This window comes from Clinocottus analis, unplaced genomic scaffold (assembly GCF_023055335.1).
Source record: "Clinocottus analis isolate CAN_PGR_092001 unplaced genomic scaffold, fCliAna1.0.p SCAF_14, whole genome shotgun sequence".
In the NCBI taxonomy this organism is placed as follows: Eukaryota; Metazoa; Chordata; class Actinopteri; order Perciformes; family Cottidae; genus Clinocottus; species Clinocottus analis.
In genome coordinates, this window is record NW_027175865.1 from 1713712 (window position 1) to 1737436 (window position 23725).

Genomic DNA, 23725 nt, shown 5'->3' on the forward strand with positions numbered 1-23725 from the left:
TGTCTCTCTCACACACACACACACACACACACACATTTACACACACACACACACACAGAATGTAATTCATAGAAAGTAAGTATTGACTTTGGGCACGATAAAACAAAAATAAAACACTGTGTATAAAAAATATGTTTTATTGTCGTTTTAAAAAGAAAGTGCAGTATGTGGTGTAATGTGCATATTGGAAATGAGCAGAAATACACCCAAATATACACGATAAATACTTTGTTTTACGGCCAGTATTTAACGGACGTAAACACACTCCTATGATGCTGTAAACTATTTATTAGTTACGGCAACAACAATAATGTAAAAACATGCGTTGATTTTAACAATAACACATTTACATGACACATATCTTACGTTAGTATTTCCTAAAGAAATCTTTTATAAATATTCATAATTTTAACAGTAATTGATGAAATAATACACTTTCACCTTTTGGAAACCGTGTGCGCCAATTTTAAGTCCCAGCATGCCCCATTCAGACAGACTTTTGGCATAAAATACGTGATATTTTTCTCATTCTTTAACCGAACGACACAGTTTCTTGACTGAAACTCCTTCCTAACAGACCAAGACTTTGTTTTATTGTGATTCTTGTTGCAGATTCTGATTCTTTAGGTCCTAATCTTTCCATAAAGGTGTCTTATTGACGCTCCAGGAGGCTTTTTTGGTGGAATCTGGCTCATATCATGCTGGATGTTCATAGTTACCATCAAAATATCTTTTAAAAGTGATTTTTTTTTTGCAGATATACATTTTTTTGCCGAGACTTTGCTGAACAAATACATACAATAAACACAAGTATTGGGATTAATTTGGGGTTAACAGCGTTCAGCAGCCTCCTCGCTGCCTCGTGCCGCCGCGTCTTCGCGCGCGTTCGACCTCGCGCGTCGCGTGTTCGGCGTCACGTGAGCGCGTCGGCCGGCATCGAGCCCGCGGCTCCTTTGTGCTCTCGCTCCGCTCCCGTGTGTGACGTCAGCAGCATCAGCCGGCCTCGTGCGAGCCGCGCTCCACTGTGTGTGAGCCTTCAGATAGAAGTATTCAATTCACGAGGACACACACACACACACACACACACACACACACACACACACACACACACACACACACAGAGCCGGGAATCCACTGACAAACGTGTGTTGGAATAAAGAAAAGAAAGCGATGACATGCCTTATAGCACCACGGCTCATAATGACGCTCTCTCACACATACACACACACACACAGACACACACACAATCTCTTTCTTATCCGCCATAACAACCACACTAAACCACCTTCACTCTAACACACACACACACCTTCTCTCAATCTTCTACCCATTTACACTCTTAGCCCCCTCCTACCTCCACCTCTTTCCTCCAAATCACACACACACACACACACACACACACACGCATACACACACCTCTCAATCTCCTACCCGATTACACCCCCACGCTAAAACCCCTTTTTGCACACCTCCCCAACACACACACATCCCTTACCTTCCCTAAAACCCTTTTCGTTTCCTCTGACACACACACACACACACACACACACACACACACACACACACACACCAGCTCCCCCCCCCTCCAGTAATCTGGCTGGCCCGTGGCCTCCTCTCTCTCGCTCCACTGTTCTGTGTGATAGAATATCGATCGGTTTGCCTCGGCTCGGTGTGGAGCGGTGTGTGTGTATGTGTGTGTGTGTGTATGTGTGTGTGTGTGTGTGTGTGTGTGTGTGTGTGTTGGAGGGGGAGAGGGGGCAGTGGTCAGACATGCTCCAAGGTTGTTACCACAGCAACGGCGATGGGTCAGAGGGTTGCCATGGTGCCTAGGTCGCGGGGTCAGGGGGAGGGTCTTGGAGGGCTCTGTGTGTGTGTGTGTGTGTGTGTGTGTGTGTGTGTGTGTGTGTGTGTGTGTGTGTGTGTGTCCAGGCCGGCTATATTGTGTGTGTTAATAATGAATGTGTTGTATGTGGTCGCTGTCTCTTTCTCTCCCCTCCATCTGTGTCTCTCTTCATCTGTCTGTGTGTGTGTGTGTGTGTGTGTGTGTGTGTGTGTGTGTGTGTGTGTGTGTGTGTGTGTGTGTGTGTGTTTGCAATAATATATAAAGCAGTAGAACATCAGCTTGATTCAAGTCCAGTTTTTTTCATTTTATTTCAAAGGTACACTTTAATAAAGACTTTTGTTGCCAAGATGCGCGACACAAAATGGTGACGGTGGTCATATTGATTTATATATATAAATAAATAAATATAAAATATATATATCTATATATACAAGTATTAAAATGGAGCAAATGAATCCTCACGTTTTCTTAATAGAGTCAAAGGTTATATATTATATATTATGTGTTCTACAACAGAAAGTCAAACATTAACGTTTCTCTTGTGGGTTATTTCCTCACGCTCATAAAGAAGAAGAGGAATCCCGTAGTGACGGTTTCTCTCTGGACGCTTCGACCTCTCAGACTGAACGCTTCCTCTTCCTCTTCTTCACTGCTTTGCTTCATCGTTTCAAAACCTCGGGAGTATTTTCTGTTTCTTTAAGTCAACTTCTTTATCTTTACGGCACGTCTCCTCTGACCAGCATCCTCACGGTGGACTTGGTGACATACATATATATTTATGTATAAAAATATATATTGTGAGTATATATGTTTTCTCAGTGGACACCACATTCACAGAACCGCTGGAGGAGAATATTGCAGCGTTATTTTATTCACTGCTTCATTTAAAAAGCCGGAAAGAAAAATTAAAAAGGTGTTTGTGAAATGAAAAATGACTTTTCTGAGAGAGAAGCAGGAAGTAAATGTCACAGAGAAGCTTCATCAGATGAAGAAGAAGACAATGCTGCAATTAAACACAAATATCTTTTTTTTTTTTAATCACTTATTTATACAATGAAACATGAAAAATGAATGTCCTGTTTGTTGAGAAGTGTCTTTCAGTGCATCCTGATACGTTCATGTTCCCAGAAGGGCCGAATGGATGGCAGGACGGTGGCGTTTGATTGGTCGTGATCTCCGAGTCGTACCGGAGGAACACGTCTGTGTCTAAGAGGAGTGAAACATTTCCACCAGACTGAGGCTCAGAATACAAATTCGCATCCAGCTCGACTTATCTGGTCAAAAGCACCTTCGTTCCAAGATTTCGGTTTTTTTTTTCTTTTTCTAGATTTTAAGCCAGTGGACCAAATAGGATCTTAGAGTCACGAGGCGTCCGTGCAAAGCCAATCTCTCAGTGCTGCAGCCCTCCTCCTCCTCCTCCTCCTCCTCCTCTTCCTCCAGCATCTTGCATTACTCACTGCAGGTTATCACCCGGTCCCCACTAAACCAGCACACGAGCGAGCAGAAACCAGTCTGGAAACGCCCAGACGGCCCGGTATGTGACCATCAGGTAGAAGCTCCTGCAGGAGGAGAAGAAGACGGGCCGGCCATCAAACTATATGTTTTATTATTGGATGCAAAAACTGTTTTTTTCCAGGCACAATTGTGAGATTTAGCTGCTGTAACACGTCATCTTCCAGACTGCTGGAAAGAAAACGTACTAAAACACACACTCAGGTGTTTACGCTCATGCTTTATCTGTTTTGTGTCACCTAAAATTCAGCAGAAGTTACCGTTAGATCAGTCTGACCCGACTCACCTCCTGAGTCTTGTGTAGTTTAAGAAAAGCATCTCTTTAAAGGACATTTCTCCTGCAGCAGCTCTCACATCCAGCAGACTTTATTCTGAAGGTCTGACCCGTCACATCCTGATGTACACAACATGTTATTGCTCATAACATGGAGAAAAGGAGGATTCTCATGGCAGTATGTTCAGATTATATTGACTCTAATACATCAACGCAATTTGATTTTTCAACCTTCCAGGATAACGGCTCATTTGCATATTCAAACTTACATTTTAAGAAAACAAAAAAATAGTCTTTACGTAATTCATCATGGGAACATTTCATGGTGAAATCTTTTTTTTAAAAAGCCTATTGACCTGTAGCGTCTCCCCCTTAATAAATAATCACACGCTTCATGAGGATAGAGGCGAGGATGCTGAATGTATGGCCCAAACATTGTCGGCAAAATAAACAGATTTTAATTATTTATTCATTCCCATAAATAGGGATATTAAAAAAAATGTGATAATCAAAGCTGAGTCTTTGTTTTCTGTACAAAGAGAAAACATTTGTTGGACTCTTGGTTAGGCACAATGAGCAATTTCAATTTGGGGAATTGTATTTTCACTCCTTTTTGACATTTATATTAATAATTAAGAGCTTGAACGGACAAAATACACGTCTGATTAATTAGTAAATGGAACTTAAGTAGCAATGAAGGCCATGCAAGGTTCTGGAGGATCTTCTGAAATCAGAGGAATTAAATCCACCTATCCAGAAGACACATCTAAGTACTTGCACCTTTTATAAATATATATATATATATTACAAGAAATATATATTTTTAAGTAACCTCGTGAACTGTGTGTGTGTGTGTGTGTGTGTGCAGAGGAGGAGCTTTTCTGCTGGGCTTACTTGATCAAGGCCACGGTGAGGAAGAAGACCTTCAGCTCGGTTGAACGCGGCCTCTCAGGCAGTTCGGCCATCCGGCCACGAGGTGGCGCTCGAAGCCCTGCGGCTGGTGCCGTCTACGCGAGAAGCCGCTGTACACGACCGCGGGTCCGGGCCCAGTTCAGAGCCGAGCGAGCCTCCACAAAACACGGCCTCAATACGGAGTGTCGTGGCTCTTGTTTCATCCCCCAGGACGTCGATAGTTCTGAAGAAGTATGGACATTATCTTGTGAATCCGATTGAAACCTTCTGCGCTTCCTTCTACGGCCTTTTCATTTCCGGATTGATATTAAAATGAGCGGGAAAATCCTGCCCACGTGATGCAGAGGGGGGGTGGGGGGGGTACTGAAGGTAACGGCCGTGAGGGGACAGTCCGTGGCGCAGGAATCAAACCTGTGACTGTGACGGGCCTCAGAGCACCTTCAGGGGCCTGCGGCGGGAGAGGGGCGCCCCCGGACCTCCACACGGTTTACTTTCTGTTATTTAGTTTATCAAGAGACTAAAAAAAACCTTTTGGTTTGGGCGAATGCTCGGCCGCCATTGTCGTAACTCCCCAATGTTACTAGATAAGCCTGGAGGGGGCGGGGCATTTCAGATCACTTCCCAGCATGCAACTATTCAACAGTATACGTTAAAAGAATACCCCGCAAAAATCTATTTCCTCGTATTTTTAGATCCAATTCAAACGATATTTTCTTTCTTCAAAATAATAATGTATATAATATATAGTAATAATATAATTTGTGCTTTGTCAGCTAGTACCAACCCACTAATAATATGCAACTTTTATTGACAAGGAGGCGTATGCCCCGCCCACTTCTTTTTGCATCGCATATTAGCTAATAAATAGCTAAAGCTAACCTCTGAAGTCAGACACTTCAGGTGTTTATATATATATATATATATATATATATATATATATATATATATATATATATATATATATATATATATAGTAAAACCATTCAGTTATTCAGTATCTTTGATATAATATATATAATAGAACTAAACATGTTGCAAAAGTGATAAATTACGAAAACAGTCCTGCACTTTGTGATTTGTGAAGTATCCTGTTTCACTTTCAGCTTCCTCTTTTTTCCCTTTCTTTGTTTCACCAGCTGTTTTTGGTGGTTACATCTGGGTTTTGGAGGGTTCTTCTCTGACCTTAATATAACTTTTATTAGATGGGAAAGAAATCACTTTCCCAGATGCTGAAGCACTGTCTGCCATGAGCAGAGCCTCATCACCTGCTGCTGCTGCTGTCCACACGCACACACACACACACGCATATAAACACACACACACACAGCCCCCTCTTTTCTGGTTGCGGTCTCAACTCTATTGCCATGGAAACAGCTAAGATGCCGAGCACAGGAGAGGTGAGGTGTGTGTGTGTGTGTGTGTGTGTGTGTGTGCATGCAAGAGGGAGACTGTGAAGGTATAGAAAAATCTCCTGAAGGACACGCATAGATTAAAGGTGAGTGTGTTTTATTGACCCTGTCACTGAATACTTACCTTCACTCTCTCTCACACACACACACACACAGTTCACACACACACATGATTTGACATGATACAGTTCATCGAAGCGATTTCCTTCTTTCATACCAACAAAAAAAAGCTCTTTTCCCTCCAAACCATTTAGTCTCTTCCTCTCTTCTCTTGTCTTCATCACAGCGAGAGCCTGTTATCATCATTTATGTGCTGACCCCCAGAAGGAATCCTGCACCCTAAAAAACACCCGCCTGTGTTAATGCACGGCCTCCCCATTGAGCCACTGCGCTCCCTCTCTTTCCCCCTTTTACCTCACCTGCTTCCCCCCCCCCCCCCCCCATCTCTCTCTCTCCCCCTTTTTTTCCTGCCTCCTAAAAAAGCCAGATGGGCCGGAGCTCCTTTTCTTCTTGAGGCCCGGTGCACGTGCCGAGGACACAGGGCCTCACAGCGTTTAATTCACAAGCTTTAAACGCCTCCTTCTTTTAACCCCCGTGACCAACACCATCACCCACTCCCTCCCTCCTCCCTCCACACACTCTCTTTCTGCTTTCTGTCCTCTCTATTATCTCTTCTTCCGTTCTCCACTCCGCTTTGTTCTATTTATTTGTGGCGACTTTCTTGTGTTTCTATTCTCCTCTGCTCTCTGCTAAATATGTTAATTTGTTGTTTTTTATAAAAAACTATTCTGCTCCTTTTTTCCCACAACACAGAAACACGTTTGTACACACACGTGTTCGGTATCAGTAGAGCTGCTGAACTGTATTTTGATCCTCTAAATATATTTAAACTCCAGGACGATGTTGTGACATCATCAAAAACTCCACAACAGACACTGCATTAATGCACCTTTTGGGGATTTTTTTGTTTCTTTCGACTCCTGTTTAAAATGTGAAAAATGTAATTTCATTGATATGTGTATTTCTCAGGGGCAACACATTAATATGTAACAACAACACAAACTCATTTCCTTTATTCGGACGACACGTTTGACGTCCTGAGACAAAGCAGGAAGCAGAAATTAAGCTGCATGAGTCAACCGACATGAAAGGCTTTTAGAGACAGAGTTGAGTTAAATGTCCTTGTCGGTCAGTAAGTAAAAGTGAAAAAAGATGAGAAGCTGCGGATGTGCAGCAAAACATTCAAACCACATCCTGTAAGGAGAGGAGATGGAGAAATGTCTTCATTAGTGACTAACAAGGAGAAGAGGAAGATGGAGGAATGAAGAAGTCGCAGCTGAGTGCCGATTGATCCACCTGCAGGTCTGATGGACCTCCTCTTCCTCCTCCTCTTCCTCCTCCTGCTCCATTAGCAGTGAGAACCATGGGCCTGTGTAATGGAGTTAATTAGGTTAATTGATCAAATGGTGTAGAATTACATCACAGGGCAAGAGTCCAAGACAGAAAGATGCTTCTTCTTCTTCTTCTTCTTCTTCTTCTTCTTCTTCTTCTTCTTCTTCTTCTTCTTCTTCTTCTTCTTCTTCTTCTTCTTCTTCTCCCTCCTCTCCTCCTCCTCTGGTCCTGAGGCCAGGTCACCTAAAGGAAACTGCTTTATTTAGCGCCGTCTGACTCCTAATAGTTATTGAATGTGGTCAGTCTTTATTCGGGGATTATTCGGGTTAACGCGGGAATAATGAGGTTGCCGATCTCGAGGCGGTGTGTGGAGGGATCGATGGACACACTGAGTTAATTATGAGAAATCAATTAAAAGGAGGGGGGGGGGCAACGACCCGGCGGCCGGAGAGACTCTCTCTCTCTCTCTCTCTCTCTCTCTCTCTCTCTCTCTCTCTCTCTCTCTCTCTCTCTCTCTCTCTCTCTCTTCGATCGCTTCTCATTCTCGCATCAAAAATGAGAGGAAACGATTTATGCCGACTCCCTTTTTTGTGTTGCTTTTCCCCAGTAGGATCTCTCGCAGTGTGTCTCTGGATGTTCACGATTGTTCCTCTTCAACACACTCTCTCTCCTCTCCAGCGTTTTCTGAGGTAAGGGGACGTGTTTGGTTCTCACTCCCCAAAATGTCGGCTGCAGGTAAATGAATATAGGCCAAGGATGTGAACAAGCACACACACACACACAGACACACACGCGCACGGGTCAATTGGATTGTCCCCCTGATCTTAAGGGTAAACACACACACACACACTCCGTACAAAAACCTGCTGTCCATCCGACCCCAACACGTGGACACACACACACAAACACGCTCTCACAGAAATTAATCCCTTTAATACACAGAAATTCAGAATCAATACATTTTGCACAATAATCAGCTCATCGCCACGCCCCCTTAGCAAGTGGTGACGGGATTATTTCAAACTAAATTAAATTAAAACATCAGTCTGTGTGGATTGTAACCTCCATGATCTTCAGGTTTTTTTAATATCAGAATTTATTTCAGGTTTGTTTTTTTTGTTTTTGTTCTTTACTATACAACCAACTCTTTGTTTGAACCCACGAGGATCACGAGCTGCTTATGATGTGAATGTAATTAAATATACATTATATTGTGATATACTTTAATTCCAGAGCAGCCACTTGGCCTCATCCTCGCGTCTGGAAGTGAATCTGTTTGAGGAACCAGTTGATAAATTTAAAAAAATCTCTTTCATGTCTGAATATGGATTTATTATTGGGGAATCAGAAAGTGTATATTTGTAGTGTTTATTCATCTGCTCTCAGAAGTCTTTAGGCAAACAAAAGCAGATATCTAAAACTGTTTTTCTTTGTTTTTTAAAATTTTTTATTGTTCTCTAAAATATATTTGAAGTCTGTTATCATTTTTCGTTTTGCACGTAATAATGTCAGCTGTTTGTGTCAAATGTAAACAAAAAAGCAGCAGTCTTTGTGTTTATTCCACGAATTTAAATACTTTGCTTATATGCAAATAAGACAAAATCGGCGCAAACGTGTCACGTTTGCTATATTGTACAATTATAAATGTAAATATCAATAAAACACGCAGTAGCGTGTCACTCTGCACGTTTTTGTATTTATTTTGAGTAAAGTTTTGATTCATGCATCGGATGTAAATGGCCTGTCGACGAGGCGACGGAGGAACGGAAAAGAATTGGATTATTTGTCACTGAAAAATATACAAAATTGTAGAGAATAATGTTTTATTAAAAGCTACAAAGTGGACGTAAACGAAATTAAATGTGTGAATAAATGATCTGAAATAAATAAATGAAATAAAACCACCAAATAAAAATACAACCAGGAAAGTTGCTTCGTTGACATTCTATTATATTTAGTTTATTCATTCTGTGTGTGTGCATACATTAACCTATATTTAAATAATATGGATTAAGCTTCACATGTAGATTTTAATTTCATTGTGTGAATAAAGTTAAGGACTGACCTCTGGAGGAGAAAGAAACGGCCTCATTGTGTCTGGAAATTGCAAAAAGCTTTCAAAAGTCCATTTGTCATCGATCGATTTTCCATCTAAACCCAAACAGTTTGACTCCCATTTGAATTAATGAATAATAACCACAATTTCATATCTGGAGGGGTCAGTCGTCCCCTGACGCTTACAACAGTTTTCACATCTTCCCAGGACACATTTATAAACCTTCTGCCGTCCGTGCGAGAAACTTATTACCGAAATTAATATTTAAACATTAAATTCACGTCCTTAGGTTGATTCCTTTTTATTATGAATCTCAAGAAATACAGTTAAGGCCTTTTTCCCAATTCTCTGTGGGAGGGGGGCGAGAGAGAAAACGTGGGGTCGAGGTGAATTATTTATTAGCTTTTATAAAAACACTAGAAATCACGAGCCCTGCACTGTGACACGAACGCAACCTTTTCTTAAACATCTGTAATTGGAAATATATATTCTCCGGCCAAAGTGCGAAGACACCACGGCGCCGTGAAACAAGACTTGTCCGTCGTCACGGAGGCCTTTGTGGGGTTTGTTTGGTGACGACGGCTGCTGCCTCCATTTTTTTTTCTCCATCAATTTGCAGGAGGGAGGGGGGGGTGGGCTGTCACCGGCGGCCTCGCGAGCCCAGACCCCGACGCCTTGACCTCTTTGGGTCAAAAGGTCAGCCGGCCTCTCCGCCATTACTGCAACTCGTCAGTTCAGCTCCCCGCAGACGCCAGGTGGACACGGCTCCTTTTTTTTAATGACTCGGTAATAACTGTTTTTTCCTTCTTCTTTTCCCCCCTCTCTCCTTCTAAACTAAATTAAAATAGCCGTTAGCTTACCGCCGCAACAAGTTATTCATGCTAACTAAGCTAGCGGAAGTATTTCCGTTAGCCGAGGAGTAATTAATGGACTCGTTTGTTAGTTAAAACTCAGTGTTTAACTGATACGTGTTTCAAACGCTGTTCAGCATCGTCAGACTGAGACAGAGCCGAGCTTCACTGTGTTATTTAAACTTGTTTCACACAGTTAGAGACCATTAGCTCTGTCAGTGCGAAGCTAACCCGGGAGCTAGCTTACGAGCCAGCTATTAGCCAAATACTCCAAGAGGGTATTCACAAATAATCTCGATATTATGGAGGATTTCTAAATGTGACGTCTGTTTTATTGCTGGAGGAAATATTATTGAAGCAAACCTACAGATTGCATTTTTTTTATGATATACAATCTTCCCATATAAAGGATCTGATCCGCTGTTTATGATTGTATGATTGTATATTTTCTAAGTGAGGTGTGTTACATCCTAAATTAACCTTCCTCGCCTTAGATGTAGGCATGTAATCAGTAGGAGAAGCTGATCGTCACCATCAGCAGATTTTGTTATGAAATGATTGCGTAATCATCAAAATGCTGCCATGGCAAAGTTGTGCGGCTGAGCTCAAACTGTAGGCTGTTAAATAATATTTCCTCCATCGCTCCGTGGAGAATAAGGATCAGGACTGTCCAGTGGCTGATAAGAAGAGAAAAGCCTCCTTCTCCTCCCCCCCGTGGTTCACTGTCATCTCTGTGTTACTCAGCAGTATGAAAGGAATTCATCCCAAATGAACTGATAACGTCTACGGGCATCTCTTTAATTCCTTGCTTGCTATTTTCACCGTGTCGAAAATAGTGCAGACGGCAAATAAATAAATAATCAAATCTGTTTTTTTTATTTTTAAATCCACGTAACTCATTTTATTGTCTGCCATCAAACGTCTCTCCGAGATGACGTCTGATTTATGAACCTCAACATCGATTAACCGCGATCATGATTACCCTTTGCGAGGTTGCGTGTATTGACGTCTGTGTATAAACCTCACAATAGTCGACATTTGACCGCGCGTTCCTCGGTAAATAGTGGAAATGAAGCTTGGGAGGTCAGGGGAAACAGTAACTCCCCTCTGATTGATTTCCAATAATCTGGCTGTTGTCTGTCTGATCCGCAGGATGCGAGGCGGCGGAGGGGGAAACCGCGACTTGGCATCTCTTGTCCCTCCAGCTGTTGCTGTGGTGAAAATAACAGTTAATGAGATATTAAGCCTGAATAAGGTAGAAGACAGGAAGTGATGAGCGTTTGCGGCGAGGACTGAAGACGGGCCTCGTCAATGGATGACCCTCCGGCTTGATCAATAGTGTTCCCCGACTATAGGCGTCGGGAACAAGCGACGCCGTCCCCTCCCCTCCCCCTTCCCTCTGAGAAGGTAAATCCCATTTCTCAGTGACAGACGCGTTCACCCGCAAGCGTGAGGCCGTTAGGTATTCACACACATCATGAAAACACACACACACACACACACACAACGGCGCGGACGGACACAAGCGCTCCTGTGTAAACACACACCACCTGCATTAGAAAGAGGGCCGGCTCGCTGTCCAGCTGGTTAGGATGCGAGCGGGTGAGCTTGCCCTGGAGGTCAAAGGTCAACTTCATCCCAGACACCTGACCTCATCCACCGAAGGTTGACCCGTCTGGGCTACGAGTGTGTGAGTGTGTGTGTGTGTGTGTGTGTGTGTGTGTGTGTGTGTGTGTGTGTGTGTGTGTGTGTGTGTGTGTGTGTGGGGCTCAGGGCTGAGAGAGGGAGGGAGAAATTAGGTGTGTTTGATATATAACACGAGTGTGTGTGTGTGTGTGTGTGTGTGTGAGTGTTGTGGTACGACAGAAGCGACGCATAGAGGAAGGCAGGAGGGAGACGTTAAGGAGGATTTTAAGGCAGGAAGTCAGAGTGCAGAGCAGGTTGGTGTGTAGTCGCAGGTTTCCCTCTTCCGCGACGACCGGCCTCAAGGTCCTTCTCCGTATCTCTTTGCCTCCAGTCCTTCCTTCCTTCTCTTCTACTTCTCCTCTCTCCGTCTGCTCTGCTGTCCCCCCCCCCCTTCCTCCATCCCTTCATCTCTCCTCGGCTTTTCTGGCAAATTGTCCCCTGACCTTGACTCATGACCCCCTGCAACACCCCAAACACACACGCAGAAATACACACTCAAGCATTCAACACACACAAGCATTAGCTCAAACACACACACACAGGCTTTGCAGACTTCCCAGTGACCAGCAGCCATACACACACATATATACACACACTCATACTATTGCAGAATTCTGCAGAAAGTTCCTCGACATGCGTCACACATTTGAGAAGAAAACGTACGTGAAGAGATTCGCTTAAAGTATTTAAATCTGTATTTTGGTTCCTAAATAATTATTTTTGGAATTTATTTGGCACAATTCAAAAAAAATGTACGATAAAATATGACACAGTTTATATAGTTTGATTAAAGTACCAATACATATAAGATGTGTGGGATATTTGCACAACCTGTTATTTCACACAGGACACGTTTGAGGATAGTTTATTGTTTTTTGCATTTTAATGCGAGCAGTTTGAGTGTGTTTGACGTTGTCTTTTTCCTCCAGAGGGAATGGCTTTGCAGAATGCAGCAGCTGTTATTTGGGGTATATTTAGCCGGGGCTTCTTTGTGCACGATGCATACCGTGCATGTGGCTGTTGCACAACATGTATGCGCTGTATGAGGCCCTCAGAAATTCCCACTATGTGACGAATAAAGATTTGTTTTTAAGTTGTCTTTTTTCTTCTTCTTTTTTTTTACATACATTTGATTCATTCTGTCTCTTGAAAGTCAAGCGGCTTTGTTCCCTCTTCCTGTTCGGGTACCAGAGTCACCACTCTCGCTGTATGGAAACTAAAAGGAATTAAGTTCAAGGTTGGTACTCATTCTAACAATTTTCTCCCCGATGTGCTTCTTGTGTTCGCAGCAAATTACCACAATCAAAGGATGGCGCCGGCCTCACTCCCTTGTCTCCCCCTCCGAGTCCATGCACACCAATCTCGTCATCCCAGAGGTTCAAAGATGAAGGTGAGTGGGTGGGTGGGAGGAGGAGGAGGAGGAAGGTAGAGGAGGGGATGTAGGATGAAAGCGGGGTGGAAATAAGCCTGGCCGAGCACTTGTGTTGCCCTCCCCTCCCTTCACCCCTCCTCTCCTCCCCAAAAAAACATTCTTTTTCCTCCTTCCAGCTCTCCTTCACCCCCTAATCCCTCACTACTCCACTGCATATGTTTCCTAATCCGGAGTGTGTGGGAGGCCCATAAACCCCTCCTCCTCCTCACCCACCTCCACCCTCGCCTTTCTCTTGGTGGCTGTAATGCTGTAACCTGCCTCCATTCCTCTTTCTTTTAGCCCTGCTCTCCCTCTCCGTCTTTCTCTCTGCAGCTCTTATCGTCAGACAGCAGCGTGAACTAGCCGGCCCCCACCCACCCACCCAGCGGCCTCTCTTCCCCTCCGCCTTTCTCTTTCCCTTTTACCTTTTTTTTCTTCTTTTCTTCTCCTTGCGTCTCTTATGTTTTTTCTCCTCTCTTCTTTGTGCCGGTTCTCTTTTGGAAAAAGGACACTTTGTGCATCGCGGCGTTGGATTCAGCCGAGATCTGTTTCTGCTGAAGTCGTCGGATCCAAAGTCACGATCAAACCCCCTGTTCTGTTTCATTTTATTCACAAGATTAGATTTCTTAACCCCTCCAGAAAGCAGACCTTAAAACTCAACCGTACAAATCTGTACGAGGCCGTGGCTTAAAGGGGCAGTGCGTAAAATCTGGACGCCACTTTTGGATTTACACCAAAATTAGTGGATTTAATATCAGAACGAACGCGGGGCAGCGCTACATCTTCGTCCTCTCGTGTAGGACGGACTGGACGCCGCAGTGACTCACTAGCGCCTCCCCCAGGTACCCGTGGTATTACAGGACGGGCTGAGGCTAGCTGGTTAGCGCTTTACCTTCTGCATTCCCCTCATTTTGGAGCGTTTGACCCCCTTACGCATTTCTCCTTTTACTAAATACATAAAAATGTTGTTTTTTTTGTATGATAGTGCGCCCTTTTCTCTTTGTCTCAACACTTGATTAGTTTCCACCGGCTTCTCCTTCTTCTTCTTCTTCTTCCTCTTCCTCTTCTTCTTCCTCCAACTAGCTGTCTTATTTTCTCTCAGGTGATTTCATTCTCTCTCTCTCTCCTCTCCCTCATTTCAGCTGCTCTTGTAACACACACACACACACACACACACACACACAGACACAGACACACAGGCTTTTTGTCCTGCTTCTTCTCTTGCTTTACCCCATTACTGAATAGTATTCTTGGAGCCTTTTGTGGAGCCTTGTATAGGCACATGCCAAGTCAAGTTATTTCAGAGCGGTTTCAATGGAATTACCCCCCAAAATAATCTCCTTTTGCTCGCCCCCCCTCCCTCCTTCCCCCTCCTAAAAAAAAAGTAGAAAAGGACAGAAGAAAAGAAGAGAATAATGTAAAAAGGAACCAGCACCCTTGACACAGAATAATCCTGTAGCTCACACTAGAGGAACATGAGAACGTCAAAAGATTAGAGAGTCTACATATTGAAGAAGCACAGAGGAATCTGGATATGAATTGTGGGTAAAAAAATAAAAAAAAGTCCCCTAAACTCTGCGTATTATGTGGAGATGGCTCCTTTTTTCTTGCAGCTGACACTAACATAAATATAAATGGCACAACATGTTATGAAATCACAGCCTGTGTTCACGTCGGCGCTCACTTTCAAGCTGGAACAAACGCACCGCGAGCGTTAATAAATAATTTAGCAAGCAAGTGAAAACGAGGCTGAGCCGTTGACGCGCACGCCGCCCGTCACGGTGGAAGACGTCTAAACGCATCCAAACTCTGTGTATTATAATAAAAACAGCGCGTTTTGATCGCGGTGTTCCTACCTGAGCGGTGCAGTGCTGTGATTCCCACGCCGTCCTCTCTCATGAGTGTGTCTCCACGCACTTTTACAGATGTACCGATGGTAAGACTTCATCCAGTTTGGGTATTTAATAATAGATTTTTGCCATAATTTAATTTCCTTTCCCCCCAAACCTTTTATTTGTATTTTATTACAGCCCTCTTTGTGTGATTCTGTGTGTCAATAAAGCAATATAAATCAGTTTCTGTGCGCTCAGCCGTGCAGTAAAACTTTTTATTTACTTAAAGTTCTCCTTTACGTAGAAAAACATTAAAAATAAAAATGCTTTTATAAAACACAATTATGGATTTGTACGCAGACATAAGGAGGGCGGTCAGTGTGCTTCAGCCATAAATAGGGGACAGACTTTGTATTATTTTGTATAATTTATATAACAAAAATACATTTTTCTAGAAGGCAATTAATTTAAGGGAAAAATAACGCATCCCTGTCCTCTGGCCTCGATGTGAAGCTTTAACGCACACCGATGTGGCGCTTTCTCTTCCTGAACACGCTCATACCTCTTGAACAAGCAGCATTGATGGTCTGTAGCAGCGTGTAAAAGAGCAGTAACCCCGACCGCCGTCCGTTGTGAATAAATAAATAAATAGAACATACATGATCAGACAAATCTCACGTCAGGATGAGACTCTGAGCAACAAAGACAGCCGTCGAAAAGTCACCGGCAGAAGACAAACATTCCCTCTTTCATATTAAAATGTTCAGATGTTGAGCTCCATATTCATTTATTAATTACATCTCTTTGGGTGTTTAGTTTGAGGCCTTTTCCTGCTCCAAACTATCGCTGTTTCCTCGCCCTCCTGCTCACACCTGTGTTTTACCTTTCATTTCCTCCTCCGTTCATACGCCAGCCTCGCTGCAACATCACAGCGTGCTCCAAGACATTTATTACATATAGAGGGTGGAGTGACGTGTGACCACGTTTTCTATCAATTCACTAAATGCTTTTTTTCTTCATTGATGGACCTTTCTTCTTTCGTCTGATTTCGCCTCCTGCATTCCCAATAATTCATCCGCCGGTCCGTGCGTCCGATGTGGCATCAACTGCAGGGAACATACTGTACTTGTGTGTGACTACGCATCCTTTACAGCGCTCCACATGAGCGTAATCACATCTGATCTACCAGAAAGCAAACGTGTGCCTGTGCGTATCACCAGCCGCTTTCAGGTATGTTGTGTTCATCAATACATACATACATATATATATTTATTTATATACATCCATGTGTGTGAGCGTGTGTCAGTGCAGAGTGTCACATCGATAGGTTAATAGCTGCGGTGTCAGATTCAGTAACTCTCTGATTAGTTGACAGTTCACTAATCCACACACCATCCTGAGTTATGGGCCCGGCCCATTGATTTCCAGCCTGCCAGCCAAGCCAGGAGGAACTCAGGGGTCGTAAGAGAGCCCTGCCGCTATTGATTGGCCCCAGATCAACCCCACCGCCGCCTCCCTATTACACACACACACACACACTAAACCCGACCGCAGTCCTTCGGCATGTGGCCTTGCCATACCTTCAGATCCTCTGTACATTTCTATGGCTCTACTCTCGCCACCTATCTGCCCTCTGTGTCTCTCTCTCCCAGCATGCCGCTGGGTCTATTTGTGTCCTCTCCATCAATCAATTATTTTTACGGAAAGACATATTTTTATTGGCAGGTTTTTACGAGATGCAGGAGGCATCAAACCAAAGACGCTTCCCTCTCCGTACCCGCTCATCTCCATCGGCGCGTTGAGGGCGATACCTCGCCCCCCCCCACCCCTCCTGCCGGAAATCCTCATCGTCAAAAACCTTCACCTTCGGGTTTGACATCCGCATAGAGAAAGCTGCTCGGTTAAATGTCATTCTCTCGAATGTGCAAACTATTTAGAGCGACCTTTAAGGCCTGTGTTTGTTTGAAAATGGGCCTCAACATTCAAGCAACTGTACATAATGCAGTACCAGAGGCACTGAAAGCTGTTGTGCGTCCCAGAATGAGGCTCAAAGTCCAGTGTGTAGCGCGTCAGGTGAGGGTGAAGGTGGGGTCGGTCTCACGCAGCTCTCAATTCAATTCAGTTTATTTTGTATCGCCCAAAATCACAAATACAAATTTGCCTCCGAGGGCTTTACAATCTGTACACATGAGACATCTCTGTACCGAGGACCTCACCTCGGATCAGGAAAAACTCCTCCAAATAAAGATAGTAAACACACTTTCACAAGGAAAAGGGGGAAGAGACCTGAGGGAGGGAACAGATGAGGATGGACATAGGTTCTTGACCCCATTATGCACTAACCCGACTTTTAGGTGGACCAGAAGTTCTCATTTTTAGCATTGAGCGTCGTCGGTACGTTAGCTTACATTTAGCTTACGCTTTTATCCAAAGCGACTTACATTTTTGCTCTTTGCATCGTAGACACAGCAACGGGGAACAATAAGGGGTTAAATGTCTTGCTCAAGGACACAAGGACATGGACTAGCGGAGCCGCCGATCCTCTGTTTGCATGCTAACCCCTGTGCCGCGGTCGCTCCCCGGTAGCTTACGCCGCTACCGCCGCGGATTAGCCGCCAGAAATGTATGCTGCTGATTGCGAAGGTTGTGTGTTTTTCAGTGTTATCCGGCTTTAGTGAGCGAGATTGAAACTTCCATCTTTTCACTGTCGACGGGTTAAACCCCTCTGATGGCTCCCGCGTGGACCTGGATTCAAACCTGCAACCCGAACAGGCTGCTCACAAGGTCAAAGCATTGCATTGTGTTGACCTGTAGCATCGCTGCAGCCCGCTCTACCTCGCTGCCTCCGTCTCATTGGGTCGGGGTGGTGCAGGTGTGTGTGTGTGTGTGTGTGTGTGTGTGTGTGTGTGTGTGTGTGTGTGTGTGTGAGGGTGAGGGGTTGGGGGGGAGGTTGTTAAACATTTTTCTTCCTTGTTAATTGTTTTGACTTGTGCCATTGGCATCCCGATTAGACCCCATTGATTTCCCACCGCTAAGTGCATTGATTTCTACATTTCTCATTGATCCCCGCTTCTAAATCTACCCACACACACACACACACACACTGTGTGTCTGTCTCTCTCTCCATGAACGCCACACGGGCCGAGCATGAACCAAACTGGTGTGTGTGTGTGTTTGTGCGTGCATGTGTGTGTGTTTGAGAGCGAGCGAGGGCAGGCGGAGAGAGAGGGAAGCAGATAGAGAGTAAACACAGAGAAAAAAGATGCAGAGAAAAGAGATTTGAGACTTGAGTCGATGGTGTTTATGTACTACAAGAAAAGGGATTATAAGGCTTGTGTGAATAAGGTGCACACCTCAAAGTAGAGATGTGTGTGTGTGTGTGTGTGTGTGTGTGTGTGTGTGTTAGAGAAACACTCTTGAGGAATCATTGGTTGTTTTCGTACTCCATATTTTAAGGAATCCATTTTAAATGGAGAAACCTCCCCTTGCCTCGCATACAACTTGGCAAATACAATTTCAATATGAGCAGTGATATATCTTCCGGAGTCAGAGAGATGTTTAAGCTTTATTTTTTAAAGAATTTGCTTAAAAGTTTAAATCGGTTTGACAGGATACAGATCCGTACACTTTGAATAAATTCAGCGACGCTGTATGAACTGCTGTTTCAGCACCAGGCGACATATGAAACACCTTTCAGGCCTCCAAACTGTAGTTTTTATGATTTTGCAGTTATGTCTTGCAATCATTCTTGCGCACACACACACACACACACACACACACACACTCTTTCCTCTTGATCGTATTCCATGGTGTCAAGGAGAGTCGGGTCTGATCCTCTCAGTGTTTAAGGCTCTCATCTCCCCCCCACGTCTGTAATGGACACACACACACACACACACACACACACACACACACTCCAGGCTGCATGGGCAGGAAAGCTCCATCCATGTCATTGGCATTACCTCGAGCCTTGATGCTGCGTTTGTGCTAAGCTAAGCTGTTTGGGCCTCTCTGAGCACGAGTCTTGACTGTGTGTGTGTGTGTGTGTGTGTGAGTGTGAGAGTGTGTGTGTGTATACTTTACGCGTGCATGTCACGGTGTGTTTGCATGTATATCTTGAACGAGTGTGTTCGTCCGATGTTTCCGTGCTTTCCTGCTTGTTACTGTGCGTTTGCATGCGTGTGCCGCTACGCATGTACATGCATCTGTGTGTGTGTGTGTGTGTGTGTGTGTGTGTAAGCACAAAGAAGGCAATATCTCCCTCCCTCCCATGTCACATTATACATCTTTAATCCATTACAACCAATCCAGGATGAAATAGGATGCAGAGTGTGAAACACGAACACGGGGAATTTCCTCGAAATAAAATCGTGCGGACAATGAAAGAGAGAGTCTGCATGGAAGAAAGAGAAGAAGGAAAAGAAAGAAAAACAATTTCCCCACCCGGCTTTTGAAGATAAGGAACGCAGGAAGACGCACGTTCAGCCAAACGATTTCCACGCCGGCCGCGGTTTCCCGCCGAGCTCGCGCGCCGTAAGCAGCAGCATCGATTCCTCCTGGACGACCGCATCAAGGCGGCGTATCGACGGCGTCGTGTTTCACTCCTCTGTGCTCGTCCTCCGCGGCCTTAAGAGGAATAATGGATATGTAGGAGAGGTATTGGCAGGGCCCGGACCGGCCTATTGACGATCTGTCAGCATTGATTACTTAGTCAGGCCAGCGAGAGAAAGGGAGAGACGCATAGACGGAGAATGAGAGAGAGAGAGAGAGAGAGAGAGAGAGGCGCTGAAAGTAGATCAAATGTCAGGTGCTAAAAATAATGTGTGTGTGTTTATTAGGGTCACTGTCTCATGAATGATTCCCCCTCAGTGTTCAGTGTGTGCAGGAGTGTGCGTCCAAATGTGTGTGTGTTTTATAATAATCCATGTAACACCAAAAGTAATAACTCTCGCCTCTTCAGTGTGTGTGTGTGAATATTTTAGTGTCTATTAAGCCCAGATGTTTCAGCAAGGTAATGATTCTTCCCTCTTTCTCTTGGTGTGTGTGTGTGTGTGTGTGTGTGTGTGTGTGTGTGTGTGTGTGTGTGTGTGTGCGTGTGTGTGTGGTTACAGCGTTAGCGGAGGGTTAGGCGGTGATATAATTGTAAGCTAGTATTGATTGGGCCCCCTCTTGTTATTGATGAGAGAGAATTTAATTCAACCAACTCGTTTGTCAACATGACACTGCCATTTAACAATGAACTCTCTCTCTCTCTCTCACACACACGCACACACACACACACACACACGCACACACACAGCAGGAGCAGACAGATAGAGAGCAATAAGATCTAATTCTGCGATAGACTTCCCGTGCCGAAAAGGATGCGTTCACTTACAGCCGTCAGAGTCGGGTTTTCTTGACACGTATGTATTTTCTTCCCTCACAAAAATAGTGTGTGTGTGTATTGCATTTGAACCAATCTTATTGTAAATCATAAAGAAAGTCTGTGCTATTAAAATATTAAATTAAATATCAGTTTACCATATTTTCAGGGCTGGATACAGAGAACAACAGGTCTGGGATGAAAGATAAAAGGGCTGAATCTATTTATGGCTCCTCTTGTACAGCTGTCTGTTGGTGCGTATGTGTGTGTCTGTGTGTGTGTGTGTGTGTGTGTGTGTGATCAGAAGTCCGCTATGGCCCATGAGCCCACGATGTCAGACAAAGCAACCGCAGCAGGTTGAAGAGAAGTTATAAAAGGATGGATATAACAGGAGGGGGAAAGAACATATTGCTATTGATGAGGCCTCCGTGCGCCATATTTTTCACCTCTCCTTCAAATCCTTGCCTCCTCCCCTCCCCTCCTTCCCTCCTCTCCTCCCTCCCTCCCTCCCCACCCCGCGACGGACGCACAAAACACACTATATTCTACAAGAAATAATTGCTTTTGTCTGGAAGGAGTTTGGATCGGGGCTCCTCTGCGCTCGACCCTCGCGTGGAGAGGGGGGCTCTGGAGGGACAACCGGTCGCTTCTTTACACGCTCCTCCTCCTCCTCCTCCTTTTCTTTCTCCTCCCTCTCTCGCTCGTTGGACACGCGGATGTCATCTGTCAGTGGGGAGTGGGATTTTTTATTGGGGTGGTGGTGATGGTGGGAGGGGGTCCCTTTGTGTCGTGACGTTGTGTGTCTGTGCATTCATGACATCAAAAGCTGCAGCGGGGAACGGACATGCTCCGAATAGGACGCAGGCTTCAGGAGGAGGACAGTACTGTAGTAGTCGCAGTATTAGTACAAGTACAAGTACACGACATAATGGCATTAGTACAGCAGGAGGAATGGAAACACGTCAGATTTATACTAGTATAAAAACATGTTATTAGAAGCAAGGAACAAGTCATGAAGGTGGTTTTACTACTAGAAGAGGAGTGAGGCTGCAGCAGTGGTACATGTAAAATACACATTCCTAGTAGAAGCAGTAGAAATACACAGACACATTATGAAAGTGGAAGTATTACTAAATGAGGAGGAGTTGGAGTAGATTTATAATAAATTAGTGGATTGCAGCACTAATCATACTAGAATAATTATTAGTAATACAAACTATAACAGTGGTTTTAGTGGTAGTTGAATAGACTACAATAACTGAAGTACTTTGCAGTAGCCTGGCTATATCAATATAAATAATAACAATGACAAAAGTATATATATATATATATATATATATATATATATATATATATATATATATATATATATACTGCATAAAAAGTCAACACTGGCAGTGAAATGGAGGTAAGTTTAGAAAACTAAGTAGCAGTAGTACTACTGTAATGATACCATCTACTGCAGTAGTAGTGGTAGTAGTAGTAGTAGTAGTGACAGTACTAGTATCACATAGAGTGGATCAGGAAGCTCCTGATCACAGTGAATATTGGACGTCTCCTCTCCCGCATAGACATTAGCGTCAGAGCCCGAGGCCTTTCATATAGGGAGCCATAATTGATCGATAACTTATTAACAGCTCAGTCCCCCCTCAGAGTGTTATAGGCGTGCGTGTGTGTGTGTGTGTGTGTGTGTGTGTGTTTCGCTCTGTTTTCTTTTATTGACTGCGATATTTAGCCTATAGATTTTTCTATTTAAAAAAATCCATGCGGGCGATAATCTGGAGTGTAAATGCAGAGCGCGGAGCGGCGCGAGGAGAGAGAGAGAGAGCTGCTGGCCAGGAGGCAACCTTCCGCCGGACACACACACACACACACACACACACACACACACAGGCTCCACTCACCACGGCAACTACAACCTTCTCACCGACCCTTTAAAACAGTCAATTTAGATTCAGCTCAACTGACATTTTACGCACATTTTACGCACGCAGCCTTCCCCGAGCCACACAAATAATTACTAATTTAACACCCGTGGCTCTTGCAGGCTTTTGATTATTCACCTCTTTGAGAGGGGGAGGGGGGAAGAAGTAAATGAGTTGAGTGCTGCAGGTGACCTTGCGTTAGCCAGACCACGTAAATCTATACGAGAGGGAGAGATCCACCTGCTGAAATATACATCAAAGCCCCCCTCCTCTCTCTCTCTCTCTCTCTCTCTCTCTCTCTCTCTCTCTCTCTCTCTCTCTCTCTCTCTCTCTCTCTCTCTCTCTCTCTCTCTCTCTCTCTCTGGATTCATGTCTGCACATTGTGAAGAGTCGATCGATTTTCCCGGAGGCCGGCGATGATGTGATTATTGGCTTCATTATAATGAAGTAATCAGCGGCTCAATTGGCCGGATCCGTGCTCGTCTTGTACGAGATCACAGCGTGTGTGTGTAGGTGTGTGTGTGTGTGTGTGTGTGTGTGTGTGTGTGCATTTTTAAACATGGACTCATGGAGAGTAAATGTCTTTTATGAAATATATTGTAGGGCAATGTTTATGTTTATGTCATACTTACCGAGCAGAAACGTTCATGTTCACATGTGCGCAGGAATCAAAATGGGCAGAGAAAGTAGGGCCGTGTGTGTGTGTGTGTGTGTGTGTGTGTTATATGTGCATATGGAGGAGGAGGGGGGAGGAGAAAGGGGGAGGGAAGCGGGGTAAAAGAGGAGAAGTGGGGGTCTGGGTATCGGTCTGTGTCCCGGACGCAGCGCTCCGTTGTGCCAGAGTGCGTTCAGGCTGCGCGGCGAAGGACCGAACATTACACCGGGGTGCCCACGGACGGACGGGGACGCGGACACGCGCGCGCGCACACGAGAGAGAGAGAGAGGGAGAGAGAGAGGGAGGGAGAAAAAGAGAGAGAGAGGCGGATGGCGAAGCAGAGACAAGACACTACAGCGTAAAAAGAAAGGAAGGAAGGAAGGAAGGAAGCAAGGGGGTATCATCTCGCTTACCTCCCCCTCTCCCCTCCTCTTTTGTCCCTGCTTCATTGGAGGAGGAAAGCAGAGGACAGGTGTACTTATTGATATGGATTTATTCATTTATTTATCTATCGATTTGTTGCTGTAATTAGTGACCAGAGAGAGAGAGAGAGAGAGAGAGAGAGAGAGAGAGAGAGAGAGAGAGAGAGAGAGAGAGAGAGA

General features: G+C 44.4%; 2 protein-coding genes across 6 annotated transcripts in view; both read left to right on the forward strand.

Moving 5' to 3' along the window:
* The window catches only part of atp1a3a (ATPase Na+/K+ transporting subunit alpha 3a), a 32363-nt gene extending 27509 nt beyond the window's left edge, over window positions 1-4854 (forward strand). For 2 of the 4 annotated variants that reach the window (XM_068575207.1, XM_068575210.1), the window contains one exon: window positions 4498-4853. In XM_068575207.1, the coding sequence (XP_068431308.1) occupies window positions 4498-4802 (305 nt within the window). In that variant the 3' untranslated portion in view covers window positions 4803-4853. Of the gene's footprint in view, window positions 1-4497 lie in introns of all 4 variants that reach the window. The other 2 variants (XM_068575208.1, XM_068575209.1) reach the window with 1 other exon arrangement.
* A 5183-nt stretch (window positions 4855-10037) lies between these two features.
* The window catches only part of pou2f2a (POU class 2 homeobox 2a), a 66048-nt gene continuing 52360 nt past the window's right edge, over window positions 10038-23725 (forward strand). For both annotated transcript variants that reach the window (XM_068576216.1, XM_068576217.1), the window contains exons 1-2: window positions 10038-10184; window positions 13225-13325. In XM_068576216.1, the coding sequence (XP_068432317.1) occupies window positions 10177-10184; window positions 13225-13325 (109 nt within the window). In that variant the 5' untranslated portion in view covers window positions 10038-10176. The remainder of the gene's footprint in view (window positions 10185-13224; window positions 13326-23725) is intronic.